We start from the raw sequence: 17,812 nt of genomic DNA, 5'->3' as shown, positions 1-17,812 counted from the left end.
GAAACAATAAAAAAAATCTTTCATTTAGGTGATTTTATATGTGTGTGTGTGTGTGTGGGGGGGGGGGGGGGGGGGGGGGGGGGGGAGAAATCCCATGTTCATTGTTTTTACAAAAATCACTAGTGCCACAATCAGGGTTGCTGCTGACAGTTCCGATTAGTTAATTGTATCTGAAAAATGTGGTAATGCATTGGTCACTGTTCTAAGTTTAGCAAAGTGCTGAAAATCCTTCATTTAGTAATCAATAAGTTCCTATTCTTCTCAGGCAGCCAACATCTCTGTTTATCTTCCATACAAAGTAAGAAGGTCAGAACAAATGGTTAACAAAATCAGCCAAAGTTTATGTTTTCAATCTGAGCTTTCTTTTATTCTTTTTTCCAATTATATATAAAACCATGTAAAATATTGGTGTATTTAAAGTGCTCTCAATATTTGTAGTCGCAGAATCTTTCCACTTTTTCACAAGTGGAAAGATTCCACTTTCTCTAACGCCTGAATTTATCGCATTCTTTTTTTTTGTTAAAACATAGAATGAGTGTTTTCTACTCTTACATTTTTACAAACACTGCATTAAATGAAATGTCACTCATGATTTGAGCAGAGATAACTAAAAATAAACTGTGACATTTCCCTCTCCTAAGATCTGACCTTTGTGGATGATTTAAAATGCCATGTTAAAGACTCCGGACAACATTAGAAAGCTTATCTCTTTCCAGCAGCCTCTTCAACCAAGTATGGAAGCTGAATCTTTCTCCAGACTTGTTTACATTTCTGTCATTGTTTCTGTGTCACAAAGTAGTCAAAGCATTCATTACATCAGCTGCAGCTCTTTTCTTCCTTGCTAATGAAGAGGATTAGCGAATACCAAGAAAAAGGAGGAAACGGTATTCAGTGACAAAGGGTAGTTAGACAATCAGTAGTGGGAGCCCTCCGCCCAGGTTCCCCGGCCTTTGGCTACATTTTTTTGCTTGCCATCAATCTTCGTGCAAAGCATCGTCTGTCGAGGAAAATGATAAGGAACATCCTGCTGGGTGGAAGGTAAACCCCTTCACATGAAACTCACAGCTTTATACGGCTGATTATGACTTTTGTCAGCTTATCGAGGAAAAAATTCATGAGACAAACATACAGCCCTCAGAAATTTGCCATTTTTAATTCAAATTATAGAATGAATGCTCTCTCAAAGTTTTTTCTGCATGTATAAGACAAGTATCTATCTGTGTTGTTACATCATATCGAGTTGAACAAATTCACATTTTCGCCATACAGGAATGATGAACAATCTTCTTTCTGTAACATGTTTATTATCTTAGTCAATGCAATATTCAAATCAATGGTGTTAAGCAAAGGAAGAGCGTGTGGTCAGCTGTGTTAGTGCTGCCACCTGCTGGCGAATAATGCCTTAAGTTTGTCAATGTTGAGCATTCCTAGAATAAAAACTGTGTTCCCGCGTCCTTTCATAAACAAGTCGAGCAGACCACCAAAGACCTGCGAGAGCATCTCCATCAGATGTTGCATCTTCATTGGATCAGTCGTGACTCCCCTGATGCTTCCTGCTTGTCGATCCAAACTAAGAGTTCTCTGTGTTCTGGAGACATCTAGCGTGGCCCAGTTCCTCTCCGGAACTCACACATTCTGTAGGCGCATATGTAGAAAATACCTGCAAGAGACCGCACTTATAACGGTGTGGCAACTTTAAACTTTGCAACAACCTGGCTGTTAATGCTGCTTTTTTTTTTTAGAGTGAAACATGGAATTTGTTCTGAGAATTAAGCTTTTAGATGGTGTTGCATTTTGTCATTTCACACCTGCAAAGAAGGTCATCAGCATGGCCACCCAGCCCAAGATGTAGGACCAGGAGAAACGCCAGTCACCGAAGCGCTTTCCCAGGAAGTTCACCGTCACACCAGTGTAGATTGCCATAGCCAGCAGCACAAAGAAAGCTGGGAATCAGACAGTTCATGTCAGTCATACTCTACATTTAAAAAACATTGACTGTGTCTTTTGCACTATAGGCAAATGATGGAAACCCACTGGAGATAAAAAACATGATTCCTGCAGCAAAGGAGCGGTTGAACCTTTCGAAGGAGGAGAAGTGTGAGAAGGACATGATGCCGGCGATGATGCCTGCGAAGCATGACATTCCCGACAGGATCATGAAGGCTCTGGTGGCATTCCAATAAGCTGGAAGGAACAGGTAGAAATCTTATCTCATTATTATCACCAAACAATTTTATGCACTTACTGGTGTTCCATTGTACAACCATTAGCACACGAAAACAAGGCAGCATTTCTCTTTGTGTTTCTCAAAAGAGAAACTAAAGAAAATTAAAAAAAACATTTACAGTAAGTGCAATAACATAAAGTGCATAGTCATGACAACAGGTCAGCAGTTTAACAAAGCGAGACAGTCTGGTGGTTCTGCTTTTGATCCTGTGGCACCATGTGCCTTAGGGCAGAAGTTCAAAAACCAAAAGAGATATTCCATTGACTCTTTCAGTTCCCCTCACTACCCACTGCAAGGCCCTCTTGTCTGTTATATTGCAACTGGATCGCAACAGCAAGGTGAGAAGCACACAAACACACACACACACACACTGCTTATGCACACACTTAGACACATATGCACTGGGGTGGAAAGGACATACTTGGACCGTAAAGTGTACAAAAACTTTCATTGATCAAATATAATGAGTCAATAATCATCTAATTGGAACAGGAACCCGTTTTGTCATCTAACCAACCAATATGACCTTATTGGCCCATCATTTCAGTCCCCATTGTTTTAATAACAGAAAAGAATCAACAAAAACAGTTTTTATAACTTAACATAACTTTACACCAAAAACAAAAATGTACTGGGGCACCGGGTGGTTCAGTTAGAAGAACAGGCGCACCGTGTGTGGAGGCGGGTAGTCCTCGACCCAGTTGTCCTGAGTTTGAATCACGATTTCCGTCCTTTTGCTGCAGGTTTTCTCTTTATCTGATTTACTGACCAATGAACGCCACTAAAAAAATCACCCAATATACTTGTTGGTGCAAATTCTTTAAACTCTTGTGCTTGGATAATAAATGCCTGATTATTTGTTTTAAATATGAAGATTCTTTGCTTTTTCTTTGAATTGTTTCAAAAGTGCCTGTATTATCAATGTATCTGCAGAAAACTTCAGAACTTAAATGAATGTCATTAAACTGAGAAGAGACACAAGAAAGTTTGAAAAGTACATTAAAATAAGGATTCACCAAACCTATTCTTCATTTTGAAGATGACTGAAAACATTCAGAAAAATATCTCACAATTCATGCCTTAAAGTGTTAAAATTTTGAACCTGGAAATGATCTTACCTATGCTGTCGGTCTGCATGTAGCACTTGTTGGACATGCAGTACCGCCAGAGACCCTGGTGGGCGTAGTTTCCAGACAGACGATACTGCATCCAGTAGTCCGTGGCGGTGGAGACCACCAGCAGGATGTTGCCCACGATGGCACAGAACAGGCCCCCACCCATGAAGCTGTACATCTTGAGCTGAGACAATGGGGCCACTGCAGAGGAACTGTGCAATAACAAACACATCGTAGACACCAGCTTGAAACTTAATACATTTTAACAACTTATTGTCCAAGACTTGTGATGGAAAGGCTGGAAAAAGGGACAAATAAAGCAAAAACCCTTCTTAGCATAAGCCAGCAGAGGAGCAGTTTTCAAAAAAAGATCTAAGCTATAGAACAAAACATGAGAAATACGTGTTGGTATTTGAGGAAGGTTTGGTACCAGTTGTTAAAAGAGTCAACCCCAAAGTCAGTCATTAAAATTAGAAAAATGTTTCCTGCATATCAACCTCTAATAATTACACTCAACGCTGCATCTCCTCTAGAATCTGTGAGAAAACATTATCAGTGCACATAAGATTTCCAGAAAATACGTTTACCTCTGCTTTACTGGAGACATTGCTAAAACAAACCTAATAAAAAGCTACTATTATGATGCTGCAGCTTGTTCCTCGTCCGAACCCTCACAGGCATTTGCTCATGAGTACAATGAGGTTAAATCTGACTCTGCAGGCCTCCGTCCAATCAAACACAGGTAGGGAAACCCACTCAGATACACTCTCTTACCTTGATTCTGGAAACGTACGCTCTCTACTTCCCACCTTGCAGAGGTAAAGAATGAAAAACAGAGTGGGTTGTTGCTCTCTTTGGGAGGGGGCTACCAGGAGAGCGAGAGAGCGAGAGTTTCACAGACAATATACATGCAAAAGGTCGACCTCTTTTCTTTTTTTGTTGATGGAGGCAAAATCCTTTACTGCCCTCAGTCTCCCTGTGGGGGCTGCATTTGAATGAGAACCCTACAGTGCATGTGATTTGTACATGTTGGTGTATCCCCAACAGGGTTAATGGGGCCTTTGAGAAGGGGTAACGAAGAGGTCCTTACCTTTTTTTTTTTTTTTTTTTAGAGAGGGGCACATTTGTTTGTTTGTAAATGGTGTACTCTAGAACTCGGGATGTGCATAGGTATGCAGGACCAACTGTGTCAATGCAACTTGCTGAAACAAACACTTTTCTTTCAGCACTGCCTCAATGGGGCGTCACATAAAGGGTGAATGCTCCACAGCATGGGGACAACACAGCAGGGTTTAAAATCTGATAAAACATTTAAAAAAAATAATTTCAAATGCACAGCAGCTTCTGCATGTTGCTGAAAGAAATACTTTCAGCTACCAATATAACATATGAAAAAGAAATTCCTTTTCAATTGCCATACTTTATTGTTGATATTAAATGCTTTTAAGTCTGTCTCCACACTGCAAACTTGTCAAGCCTTTCCTACAAGATGCTTGACTTTTTTGTTCACATGAACAGGAAACAAAGAAACGAAATCCTAATTCCTTGAAGAAATATATTTAATAAGACTCAGTAGATGACAGATAATTGCACAACACAAGCATTTTACGTATTTTTCTTTTTATTAAAAAGAAGGATAAGAAGAGCATACACAATTCATGTAAGTGTTAGCAATAGAAACAACTAAACACAGAAGTCTTGAAGAAAGAGTTATTTTGGTGGATCAGAAAATTTGTAATAACCAAAGAAAGAAAACAGAATAACTCCTGGAACAGTAAGAGCTATTTCCAGGAAAAACAAACAGCTAAGCAAAGCAACATTGATCTAGGAATATGTTCTATGAAAAAGAAAAACAAACAGAGGACACAACATTTATAGTGGTGTTTGCATGTCAATGGCTCCCTTTGCTAAGTTCAAAATACCTGAGCTGTGAATAATGTTAACGAGTGAGAAAAATGTAAAGAGAGTCAAGAGTAGCAATTGCTCCATCATTGTCTAAGACTAAAGAGGATAACTCTACATATGTAATCAAAAACCAGTGAGAATACAACATATTAATGTCAGCAACAGTTCTATCAATGGTTCTGTCCATAAAAAAGGCAAGCACAAATTCTCAGACTATGAGTACATTTTATTAATTTCACCTATTTTTGAATTAATGTTTATATTTAGAGAGTTCTACTTCTAGTTAGCCAGTGTGGAACTATCAATCTCATATAGTGTTAGTGTTATTTTAACCCTAAATTAGAGCTAAAGGACCAACTCTCCAAAATGGGTTTTGTTTGGTGTGGAGGCATAGACACACAGCAAATGTGCTGGCATCAGTCCAAGACTTTCAGAATCTTCACAGACTGTTAGTAAATGGGTTCATATACTAACAAATGGATTTCAGTAATTTTTTTGTTTCACAACAGAAAGACTCTGGATTACACACTTAGAAACTGAGCTGAGGGATCGCAGACCACATGATCCATTAAGCCAACTAAAGTCAACTGAGTACATCGAACTATTGTGGAAACTCTTGTGAAGGCGATAGTTTGAAAGGTGTCGATGAACAAAGATATTCTCCAAACAAAAGGCTACATTTCTGTTTCGTTTCTTCATTGAATTAAAGTGAAGCAATTCGAAAACTTCATGTTTAACCCACAGCTGAGTATGAATTGGATCATGCTGACTGGTTTTTTTTAATACTCACTTTGAGAATTTGAAAAGGCCTATTTCTATTTTATTCATATGATGATTTGTGGGTTTTTAAATAGCTTTCAGTATTGGTTTATCTAAAAATATAATTATTTCTATCTAAACAGACAACATGTTAGCTTTGAAGTGAAGTAAAATCTGGGGGGGGGGGGGGAATTGTGTAGTGTAGTGGGTCAACATCTGAAATGTTGATTTTCCTGCGCAAACTTAAAAAGGGGAACGTTTTCAGTTCTGATGCAGTTTACAAATAAGATAAATATTTTAAATTCAAGGAAAGTGGTGTATACAATTTCTTGGCCGATTGATGACTGCATCTTTAATACAAGTATAATTAGTTGTGTTTTAAATTTTTTTATTATCGTCAAAATTTGTAGTAAGTTGTCGATGTGATTTGCACTTTAGAGGCGCCGTATTTACTAAATGCATTCATTGAAAAAAAAAATAGTTCAGATTAGTGGTTTAAATTTGGTCAGTTTCCTTAAATTTTAATATTCTAATAAATCCCTCTATTATTATTTCTTTTTATTTTGTGAACTTTTAACCGATGAACTCGTACAGGAACTACTCGGACCGACTGGGTGGGTGAGAAAAATAGGGAAAAAACACGAGACCTCCTGGTTTGAACCGGAAGTGAAAGTTAGATCCGAGCTGTTCCATCGGCGGAGTAAAGATGGCTGAGCAAGGCGCCGCAGATCTTGGTAACAACAATAATAATAAACCCGAAGCCTCCGAGGGGACGATTATCAAGGTCACAGTGAAAACACCCAAGGACAAGGAAGAGATCGCCATCGCAGAGGACGCTTCTGTCACTCAGGTTGGTCGGATGCTGTTCATCGTTGCGCTCTAACGTCATGCCCACAACTTCAGCTAGGGAGCTAAACCATTAGCATGTATCACTACTCTTACCGGCTAACTGGGGCTGCTGGGAATGAAAGCGGCTGTGTGAAATCGAAATACTATTGGTTAGGTTGCCATTTGGTCGGCAACCATTTCGTTGTAAATATCCCACTCTACGAAACGACCGCGCTAAGATTTGGAAATTGCTAACCGGCTAGCCAGTCAACTGCTAGCCGGGGAGCTAAGTTAGCCTGTTATTCGGACCAACTGAACTAGTGTCAGCTGACGAGTACGCGCTTACTGTGCTAACTGCGAGAAGCAATAACATTCCAACAGAACCATGGAAGTGGTTACTTATAGCTGGTCCGTCGTGTATCGCTTTCATTTCCTACTTCAGCTCCACAGCCTGATAAAAAGTCGAAGCTGTCTTTCAGTCTAGAACATTCTCATTGCTGCTCCTGAGTCATTCAGGCTACTTGGGGATTTCTAGTATCCTCAGTGCTCCTGTTGGCTTGGCGACGGATTCACCTGGAAAAGCAAGGCACTCTATGTAATCACATTCAATGCAGGGTGTTCAGCGGTGTGTACTAATGTTGGCTCCTCTTGTGCAGTAATACGTGTTTATATGTGTTTATGTTTTGGGGGTATTATTACTTCTGTTTGAAAGTATGTTTTAGCTTTATTTAATAAATGTAACATTACAAGTAATATGGATGGAGAAAATAAATGACTTGTTAAGATGATGTCCAAAGGAAATTCAAATGTGCCACGTTTTTTTCCTATTAAGCTCTTTTGAAGTTATTTAGTGGAAGCAAAGCAACATGCAGTGTTTTATGGAGGTGCCCTACACAAAATTAATGTAAATTGACCATATTGAACACATATTTTGGAATATTTTAGACTAAATTAAGCCTCAACCAACATCAAGGTGTTGTAAAAAGTTGCGATTTCACAAATGTCGCATTTTTTCCATCATACTCATCCTATCATCCAGACTGGAGTTTTCTCCAAGCTGCAGAGCTGACCCTCCCCCATCTGTTGCTGAATACTGCAGGCCAGCAGTATGGTAGCCTGAGTAAAGGCTACCATGCTTTCACTTTGTAAGCAAGGATAATTTTATTAGCTTTTACTGAACCACGAGCAACAATAAACTTCAGCATTCACAACAATAAGCACATGGAAAATACAACTAAATTTTCAACTGCTGTAAATTTTCACTTAAAAAGTGTTAATATTATTATAACCATGATGGTGAATATGTCTTGTTTTAAATTAAAGCAGATGGATCATATTGTGATTTATTTATTTTGGTGTAATTATTGCAAAACTGTAGTATTTTAAGTCAATGAGAAAATGATGGTGAACTGTGACTAACTTCAGCACAGCGTTTTGCTCACAGATGCAAAGGATTAGTCTAAATGCTACATCTTTTGTCTGTGGCCAAGATTTGTTAGACCAAGTCTTGCTTTGTTATTTGTGACTCCAGGTCACTCTGCCCTCTTGAAAATCCGTACCTCCATTTTCTATCCAAACCTGGCAATTTTGTCCCTTCTTGCTTACATTTCACACCTGTAAACAAACACTTTTAAACCCAGGCACTTCTACAACTCTGTGTCAGATGTTTTCTAGGTGTTTTCATGAATTTCGAAGAGATGAACAGTCATACAATTCTAAAAACACACTTATAATTACATTTATGTACTAAAGCAATTTGTATCGCATCCTGTTTCCATTTGGTTACTTTAAATCATAAGACTTCAAAGCGGTGCAAAATGTCTGCAAGGCAGGTATGAATTGGTACAAAGCATTTTTTTCTCAAACCGAACTCGGTGCGAAAATTATTTAAACTGCAAAAATATAAAATGGCCAAGGTAACAAACAATCTGGACCTTTTCTGGCTGTTAGATGTTTTTCAACCAAACATCTTAACAAAGCTGTGTATGGATAACCAGAAGGCAAAGTTAATACAGTTCAATTTTCTTCCAGTATTTTTCATTTCTATCATGGTCATAGAGAGAAAAGCACATTTTTCTGTATTTACCTTCTGACTGTTTTTATGTGCTCATACCAAGCAGATGGATAGACATAAAAGATATTGAATACTTTTCCAACATACTTTCATATGTCATCATGATGAATAATTAACATTTACTTATACGTCTCACCACTCGCTTATATATTAGAATCCAGGCGTCTACAATGTTTCTCTGAGCGAATATGCTCTGCTGTGTTTTATCATAATGAATTTTCTGAGAATATACTCACTATTTATAGAAAGTCACTGTTTTAAATATTCAAACAGATCTCAAGTTATCTTTAGCAAAGGGTGGGGAAAAAAAAATACAACACATGCTTAGAAAATGACCAGAACATAAAAATGTTTTGAAACATACAGTTACTGGATTGAAGTGTAACTAGGAAGATTTTACATACAAAGCATAACAAAAAATAGGTTTGCAAAGTTACATCTGATAAAAATGTAAAGAATAATGTCTGTTTAGACAGACATTGGTAGGATTGTTGGTTGTATTTAGGGAAAGACTACCACACCAAACCAGCCCAAAGAGCTCGTTAAATCTGTCAAGCACAGCGATGCGGGGATTTGTTTTGTTCCCACAAACGGTAGAATCCTTGCAGTCACTGAGTCGGTGATTAACTAATTCCTCCGTAGCCCAAATGTCCAGGGCTGACAGGTAGCATTTGGGTAAAATCGGATCATGTAAAAGGACAATGAACTCAAAACCAGCAGCAGCAAATCTGCAGCAGAACGGGTAAAAAAAATAAAGTATCAAGGTGTCGCAATCGCTCAGTCAAAGTCCAGATCTCAGCCCCTAAATGCTGAGGGCGACATTACGAGAGCCGTGCATGAATAACCATTGAATAAATAAATAAATGACCGGCTGAAGATCTAAATCAACGAAGCCAACATTGTAAAAAAAATATAAAATAAATAAAAATACAGCATCAGTCTGATGAGATCAAACCTGTTGCTCTTTATTCTAAGGTACGTTGGTTTTAATGTGTTTTTCATTGGATGTTATATTTTTTAACTTGAAGATTTGATAAACACTAGATGTATTTTTTTAGTATAGGTTTTATTATAATATTGTTCATGATTTTTTTGTCTTCATCCCATGGAAAACTAATAACTATAGTGCCTAAACTGCAACTGCATAAATATTGAAGGCCTAAATACTTCCTGCCTTAAGGTTTTTGTGAAACCTCTGTGTGGATTCACTTCATGTTTATTGTTTTTCATTAGTTTGGAATTAGATGGAAATAAAAACAAAAAAACAATGTTTTTTTGTTTTTATTTTTAAAAATGTGGGCCTGATGTAAGATTCTCTTGCAAGGAGAGCTTTAATTTGATGGTGTTCCACTATTTCACCACTAGATGTCACTAATGCTCACTGGGATAATCCGTTTTATTATAAACGGCAGGAACCGTTACAGCAAAATAGGACAGCAATAAGAATAATATTTTTGTACTCTAAAAACTTTCATATAGAAACACAACAGACATAACAGGAGTGTCACATGAACAGAAAAAAGTGACTAAAAGTGAAAACAAGGCCATAGAATGAACTATTCAAGGTTTCCCCCCCAGACAACTTGCTAGGCCCGGTGGTTTGGCGCTGGGGCAGCCCGTCGTGTTTTTGAGTTTTAAAGTTGACAGGAAATTTTAAAATATCACTTGATAATTATGTGTTATTAAAAGATTGGAAGATTAATACATGAACACCAACTGTAAAGTCTTAAAAATGCAAACATTTTAAAAAGACTTAAAAAAAAAGAAGCAATGCTTAGCCTGGTGGGGGCACAAGTAAAGCCTTGTGGCCCGCCAGGCTTAAAATACACTGGGGAAAACCCTGTACTGGGCTTAAGCTGATATGTTTAGCTTTAGCACAAATGCCGTAGTTTTGAGGTGTTTTCTTTTTTTTCTTTTTTTTTTAAAGAACAAAAACAACCAATGCAAATCAGTAGTTTACAAGAACTTTAGAACTTCATATTTTCCCTACAAATTACTTTGGTCACTCTCTATCTCTGGTATTATTAAAAATACCTAGAGTCATAACAATGGTATAAAGCAGCGTCTTTAGTGGTCGACACTGCGACTTTTCAAACCAGCTTCGGATTGACAACTAGCACATGCCTGGCCTCAAAGCATCAACAAGTAGTCATTTCCATTAGCCATTCAAAACATTATTGGTCTACCTGAAAACATGTTTTTTCTTACCTGGTTTTATTTTTTTATGTCTTCCAGTTTAAAGAGGAGATCTCGAAGCGGTTCAAAGCCAAACAAGACCAGTTGGTTTTGATTTTTGCAGGGAAGATCTTGAAGGACGGTGACAGTCTCAGCCAGCATGGCATCAAAGATGGCCTGACAGTTCACCTGGTCATTAAAACAGCGCACAAGTAAGGACACTTTTTTTGTTTTGTTTTTGTTTTTTTACAAAACTTTCTGATTCACTGAAACAGTTGACCGGCTTTGACAACTTGGGTTTAACTTTTTTTTTCTCTCTCTTTAAATTCCCTCTGTAGGGCAGCAGATGGCGGTAGCACCTCAGCCTCTAGTTCAACCTCCAACCAGGGAGGCAATAGCACCACCTCTAGTCCAGCTGCCAACCCTGCCCCCACAACAGTCCCCACCGGGTCTGGCCACACACCCACACAGACGCCCAACATAATGAGTGAGTCCGCCTGTGGGTTGTTCTAATTAAAAACACTATTCTTGCCAAAGATTACCTCGCTAAGTCAGCGCTTATCCCCTGCAGGTGGCTTCGGAGACCTGGCCAGTCTAGCTGGTCTGGGCATGGGCTCTGCTAACTTCATGGAGCTGCAGCAGCAGATGCAGAGGCAGCTCATGTCCAACCCGGAGATGCTCTCCCAGATCATGGAGAACCCGTTGGTGCAGAACATGATGTCCAACCCCGACCTGATGAGGCAGATGATCATGGCCAACCCACAGATGCAGCAGCTGATGGAACGCAACCCTGAGATTTCCCACATGCTCAATAACCCTGAACTCATGAGACAGGTGAGGGGAAAATGCCCTAAAGGTCCTGGAGAACATTCAGATTTTATTCGTTCGACATGTAGTTGTGTGTTTCATCTTAACCTCAATCTGCCTCTCAGACCATGGAGCTCGCCAGGAACCCAGCCATGATGCAGGAAATGATGCGAAACCAGGACCGCGCCCTGAGCAACCTGGAGAGCATTCCAGGAGGTTACAATGCCTTGAGGAGGATGTACACAGACATCCAGGAGCCCATGTTCAGCGCAGCCAGAGAGCAGGTCTCTGTGAGGAACCTTTATACATCCCTATTTCTATCTCTCTTCACTTTATTGTGACTTAAATCCTGTGTACTAAACTGTATTTTAATTTTTTTTATATATATATATAGTTTGGAAACAACCCGTTCTCAGCTCTTGGTGGAAACTCTGACTCTGGCGCTCAGCCGTCGCGGACAGAGAACCGAGAGCCTCTGCCCAACCCATGGGGGCCTCCGAATTCTTCAAACCCCTCTGAGAGCGGAGGGGGAACCACAGGAAGCACTAGCACTTCGGGAGCCACCAACCCAAGTGTGTCCAACCCTCTTGGCGTCAATCCTGGGAGTCTGGGAAATGGTATGCTGGAGACATTTGCTGATGTTGCATTTGATAAAGATAGAGAGAGTTCTCCTGATAATAAATCTCAGCACCAGTTTTTCTTACATTCTGTCACAAAGTGCTGTTGTGACTTTGTCAGGAGAAGGAAGGTTAAGCTAATATTATAATAACCATTTCTAAATATGTGTGCCTTATTCTCAACACTTCATGTTATTGTTTGAAGCTTTTGTTTTGGACTAAGAAAGGAAATGGTACTTAGCCTTTTGTAATAAGAGTTAGCTAATAAAGCAGCTAGAAGCTAATGTCAGGGTAGTTAGCATCTGCTTCACAGCTTCCTATCGGTGCTAAACTAAATCACCTTTTTAATGACTCTGGGCTTTATTCTATTTAGTTTTGCAATAAGCAGTTTTTTAAAACCAGATTAGAACTTTTGAAACATTTATTCTATTTGTGAAAACAAAAACAGGCCTTTTTAATCTTTTGGCTGTAGGGCTATACCAAAAAGAGACAGTAAAAGCAATAATGAATCGACTGGTCAAACCTGATTTGGAATATTTTCCCTTAACCACTTATTGTTAGAAAAAGTATTTAATTTGCGAAGCTTTCAGTTGTAAAAAGGCAAACTGGGGATTATTCTAAAGTCTTTTGTCGTTCCTGTGAATCCAGTGTTCGGTATCGTCTTTGTCTCCTGGGCTCGACATATTGCTACACCCCTATTTAGTTACGTTCACTCGTGGATGTGTTTGTTTTGTCCTGCAGGCATGTTCAACAGCCCCGGCATGCAGAGTCTACTCCAACAGATCTCCGAAAACCCTCAGCTGATGCAGAACATGCTGTCTGCGCCGTACATGCGCAGCATGATGCAGTCACTGGCTCAAAACCCAGAGTTAGCCTCACAGGTGAGGATCATAAAGTCATAGATTAAATATTGATATTCTGGACTTAGACACGTTTTCTAGAACATTACAAAGAAAAATATATCGCATCAAGTCTTCATTCTATCCTGTAGCTATATTGGTTTATAGTTTTGGCTCTCTGATATATGCATTTAACAAAACTGTGTAGGCAGTGTGGACTGCTGCTGGAGCCAAATGACTAATACTTTATTTCTCCCCTCAATCAGGTAATGATGAATAATCCATTATTTGCTGGAAACCCACAGCTGCAGGAGCAGTTCAGATCTCAGCTGCCCATTTTTCTTCAGCAGGTACTGTTTCGATTTTCATCTAAAACACCATTTTTGAAACTGACTGAAGCAAAACACTCCCTGACCTTATAATCAGGGTTGCTGCAGGGCCTCAGCATGTCTTTAATATGTCCTTATTTTCATACTTTGCTGTAAATGACATGTAGTTATGTTTGTTCATTCATACTTTCATCCATCAATACCTTCCCTGCAAAGGAATTTTGCTGTGCCGCTCCTTAAGCTAGCACATTTTTATCTGTTTAAAAGATTAAAATCCAAATGTTTAGTTACATAAACCTTGAACCAACTTTTTATTTTGTATTTATTTAAGTTTTGCTATAAAACAAAAGGGTTTTATTTACTGTTATGAAGCCAGATAACAATGTTTTATTCATTAATTAGATTGAATATTTTTTGAGTGTAAATTAAGTTATTTTTTAGTAATTCATGCAAGTAATTAATTTAAATCGTTGTAAAAAAAATAATTAAAATCAGAATAAAAAAAATTTAAGTTCTTAAATTTTAGCAATTCAAGTATGTTTTTCTTTTGTATGGTGAAAACTACAATTTAAGTTGTTTTATAACATTTCTTTTGCTTTTGTGTCTTTTTTCTGTGCTTTATACCAATCAATTTAGGGTTCATGTGTTTTGTTCAACATACTACACATGTGTCTGATTGGGGAGAAAATAATTTAATAATTACTCAATTTTTAAAAGGTATTTTCACCTCCAATATCTGAATTCTAAACAGTTTATAACATAAACTTACCGTCTTTTGGCTTTAATTTCTCTGGTCTCGTCAGTCACGCTGCTGAAATTTTAATTGCTTACAGTCACCTTTCCTAAGTTTTTGCTCCCATTTCTGCCCATCTGTCTCCAGATGCAGAACCCTGAGGCGCTGTCAGTCATGACCAATCCCCGGGCCATGCAAGCTCTAATGCAGATCCAGCAGGGCCTCCAGACGCTGCAGACAGAAGCCCCAGGCCTTATGCCCAGGTAGGCAGAACGAGACATCACCTGTACAAACACACATTGCATTTTAACCTAGTGTTTGAATTTAACATTTGTGTTTGTCTTTTTCTTTTGGCCTAGTTTGATGACAAGTGGAATTCCAGGCGTGCCCACAGGAGGCGCCGTTCCCGCAGAGAACCCTGCCTCGTCTCCCAGCAGTGCTGCAACAAATCCTGCTCAGCAGCAGCTGATGCAACAGATGCTCCAGATGTTTGCGGGAGGAGGTGGAAGTGGAGGAGGAAACGGAACGGTACGCGACCACACACACATACTGAAATTGCCTCCATAGTGTGCATGGTGGTGTTTTTTTTGTTTTTTTTGTCTTTCTTCAATCTGTACTCACTGTTTCCATCAGAGCCAAACCCCAGAGGTGCGGTTCCAGACCCAGCTAGACCAGCTGAACGCCATGGGCTTCATCAACCGCGAGGCCAACCTGCAGGCCCTCATTGCTACTGGAGGAGACATCAATGCCGCTATCGAGAGACTGCTGGGCTCACAGCCCTCGTAAAGACATACAGTACATATTGACACGCTCATAAACACGCATTTAACACATAACAAACCCAAAATCAACTTCGAACCAACAGAAATTTATGTGTATTGTCCCAAACCTTACAGAAGAAACTTGGGCAAGAACTGAAAGACCCTCATTCTGCATCTGTTCTAAGATCATTCCCTATTTTCTTTTTCCCCCTTTACTACTTTCGTTCGGCACCATCCAGCCAGCTTCACCCACAGAGTTCTGCTGTAGGGGTTGGACTGAACCGCTCTCTCCTCAAAGCGCGTACTGATGTGAAGAGAAAGGGACTCCCGACCAGTTATTGTTATTTTTTTCAACTTATTGTTTCTTTCACGTAAATCTGAAGTAGCGCTCCGTAGGCAAACATTCACGTGATCCAAATGCCACCCGTGCGACGTGAACGGCAGTCGGCTCTGTATCATGCCTGGTTCCTGTCAGACAGGTTGGTGGTTTCTATAAGCTGTGATCCTGAAAGCCAGCAGGGGAACAGACGCTCACAGAAGTTCCAACCGCCTTCCCTCCATCCTTGTCCTCAACATTTTCCACACAGCTGGTTTTTGCCCAACAGCTTTCACTATTTATTGCAAGCGCCTTCCACACTCTCACCCTTCCAAAAGTTATAATTCGTCACTACGGATCAAAGTGCCCACATGTAATCGCAGTGTCTTTTAGGAATTGTTTGTCCTCCTTCTGAGTCGCCGTTGCTTGTCCTGCTGTCCGACTCTGACCAGTGGGACCATGGGTAGTAAAGAGCAGCCTCAGATGGGAGACATGACGTCCCACCTTTGCTGAAATTCTCATTCAAGACTATAACCATAATCGTTTCTCTCACTCAGCAGCTTCCCTGAAGCACAGGCTGTTGCTGTTATGAATATAAATTTTACAAACCATCTTTAATTTCATTTAAATCGGATTGTTCATCGTCTTATCTCTTCCTGTTTGAGGTGCAGTTAGTACCTAGATATGAAGCTGATTTATTTTCCATTAATTACATGTGGAAATCAACTGAGTCAAAGTATGACATAATGGAAAGGGTGTAAAAAAAAAACAAAACAGTGATGGCACCATACTTTGCTCCAATCATAAAGTCTAGGTTGTATTATTATTATTATTATTTTTTAAATTCTCAGCATTTGTAGATGTGATGAACTTGGCAACTGCTTCAGTAGCTCTGCTCTGTCTGTTGACCTCAGCTGAATTAAAATAAAGAAATCCATCTCCCAGTTGAAAATGTCGGAACTAACTTTTAACAGTACTGTACTAAAAAAGAAGTAATAAATCATGGTAAAAACCATTATTCCCTGTCTCATTTTGATTACAGTGTGGTGATGGGCCAGGAAATTTTAAAGGTCCCACAATGTTCTGTTTTGTTTTAATGGGAAGTGTGAAATAAAAGATTACATTTGCCTCCAAGTCTGTTTTTAAAGTACATATAATTGAGACTCTCTGTGCAGTCTGGAAAAGTTTGGAAATTGTTTTAATCCTTTTTCCAAATCAGGATATATAGTGCCTTGTAAAAGTATTAGTTCCCCTTTGAGCTTTTTTCACTTTTTGTCACATTAAAACTTCAATGTGTTTCATGTAATTGACCAAAATTACCACATAACTGTGGAGAAGTGGAAGGAAAAGGGTACATAGGTTTTAAACATTTACAATAAAAAAAAAAAAAAAAATCTGAACCGTTTCCATTGCAAATGTATTCACACCTTTTACTGTGGCACTCCCAAATAAAATCCAGTGCAACAGATGTCACCTAGTTTGTAAAAAGTCAATTTCTGTGTCTTAATTTAATGTCAGTATGACTTCATCTGTTCTGTGAAGGCCTCAGAGGTTTGTTGGGGAACAAACCGCATCATGTAGACCAAGGAGATTAAAGGAGAGTATGGTTCTGAAACTATTCCAACTTTAGATTAGAAGACTCTTCAGTCATTCAGCTGAAAATTGAAAGATTACAGCAGGACTGCAGATCAGAGCATCTGCAGAGAGGCCTGTAGTAGCTCTGGGTGAGTTACAGAAATCTGATCCAGACGGGAGAATCTGTTGACGGGGCAGCTATTTGATTGTACTCTACACATCTGGCCTTCGTGGGAGAACGACAAGAGGAGGGCAAATGTTGAAAGGAAGCCAAAAGAAGCCTTGTTTGCCTCAAGCCTTGAAGGAGCTACAGAAAGCATGGAAAAGAAGCTGTTGAGACCAAAGCTGAATTTTCTGATCAACTTTTAAAAAGAAGAAGAAAAAGTTTGGCAGAAAAGTTATACAGAACATCACCTTGATCACATGTTTCACATCTCTGCAGTGAAACATGGTGGTGGCAGCATTGTGCTTTGGGGATGTTTTTCTTCCGCACGACTGACGAAGTTGGTCAAAGTTAATGGAGATGAAAGGCGGACAATTAGCCAAACCCAGGCCAATCCTGAGAGAAAACCTGATAGAAGCCGTGAGAAGTGGTTGGGTAAGAGGCTCACCTTCTGAAAGGATAATTAATATTACAAATAGCTGCGTTTTTTAACATCCTGTATTTAATGTAGGATAATCCAGACAAGTCGAGTTTAAGCTTTTGAAGTAAAACTGGTTCAATTCATCCCAATTTCAAGACAGCAGGGAAA

General features: G+C 39.2%; 2 protein-coding genes across 4 annotated transcripts; one reads left to right on the top strand and one right to left on the bottom strand.

Annotated features, from left to right (window-relative positions):
* Nucleotides 1-1,126: 1,126 nt before the first annotated feature.
* On the bottom strand, nt 1,127-4,325 carry LOC116730758 (lens fiber membrane intrinsic protein-like). Of its 2 annotated transcripts, none has more exons than XM_032580225.1 (5): nt 4,117-4,325; nt 3,346-3,554; nt 2,035-2,184; nt 1,809-1,943; nt 1,127-1,660 (listed from the first exon to the last, which is right to left on the bottom strand). In XM_032580225.1, exons 2-5 carry the CDS (start codon nt 3,518-3,520, stop codon nt 1,599-1,601), a joined length of 522 nt encoding a protein of 173 aa, XP_032436116.1. In that variant the 5' UTR covers nt 3,521-3,554; nt 4,117-4,325; the 3' UTR covers nt 1,127-1,598. The 2 variants fall into 2 exon arrangements, with proteins under 2 accessions (XP_032436116.1, XP_032436115.1); XM_032580224.1 differs by lacking the exon at nt 4,117-4,325 and adding an exon at nt 3,930-4,081.
* A 2,343-nt stretch (nt 4,326-6,668) lies between these two features.
* ubqln4 (ubiquilin 4) lies at nt 6,669-16,613 on the top strand. 2 transcript variants are annotated; one of them, XM_032580831.1, is made up of 11 exons: nt 6,669-6,856; nt 11,144-11,295; nt 11,422-11,570; nt 11,655-11,917; nt 12,016-12,174; nt 12,285-12,507; nt 13,249-13,388; nt 13,613-13,696; nt 14,556-14,671; nt 14,768-14,936; nt 15,042-16,613. In XM_032580831.1, the coding sequence occupies exons 1-11, from the start codon at nt 6,713-6,715 to the stop codon at nt 15,192-15,194; spliced, it is 1,752 nt and encodes a 583-aa protein (XP_032436722.1). In that variant the 5' UTR covers nt 6,669-6,712; the 3' UTR covers nt 15,195-16,613. The 2 variants fall into 2 exon arrangements, with proteins under 2 accessions (XP_032436722.1, XP_032436721.1); XM_032580830.1 differs by having other exon boundaries at nt 12,016-12,180.
* The last annotated feature ends 1,199 nt before the right edge of the window (nt 16,614-17,812 follow it).

Source organism: Xiphophorus hellerii, chromosome 13 (assembly GCF_003331165.1).
Source record: "Xiphophorus hellerii strain 12219 chromosome 13, Xiphophorus_hellerii-4.1, whole genome shotgun sequence".
Taxonomy (NCBI): Eukaryota; Metazoa; Chordata; class Actinopteri; order Cyprinodontiformes; family Poeciliidae; genus Xiphophorus; species Xiphophorus hellerii.
The sequence above is the reverse complement of the archived record's forward strand: the minus strand, read 5'-3'. Positions and strand labels throughout refer to the sequence as shown.

Excerpts from the sequence above, each read along its gene's own strand:
- LOC116730758 (XM_032580224.1), bottom strand. The coding sequence starts at position 3,949 with ATGTCTCCAGTAAAGCAGAG. Across the intron at positions 3,555-3,929 it reads ATGTCTCCAGTAAAGCAGAG|TTCCTCTGCAGTGGCCCCAT; the intron begins GTAAACGTATTT and ends GTTATTGCACAG. Across the intron at positions 1,944-2,034 it reads AATCATGTTTTTTATCTCCA|CTTTCTTTGTGCTGCTGGCT; the intron begins GTGGGTTTCCAT and ends TCTGATTCCCAG.
- ubqln4 (XM_032580830.1), top strand. The coding sequence starts at position 6,713 with ATGGCTGAGCAAGGCGCCGCAGATCTTGGTAACAACAATAATAATAAA. Across the intron at positions 6,857-11,143 it reads AGGACGCTTCTGTCACTCAG|TTTAAAGAGGAGATCTCGAA; the intron begins GTTGGTCGGATG and ends TATGTCTTCCAG. Across the intron at positions 14,672-14,767 it reads GCCCCAGGCCTTATGCCCAG|TTTGATGACAAGTGGAATTC; the intron begins GTAGGCAGAACG and ends CTTTTGGCCTAG.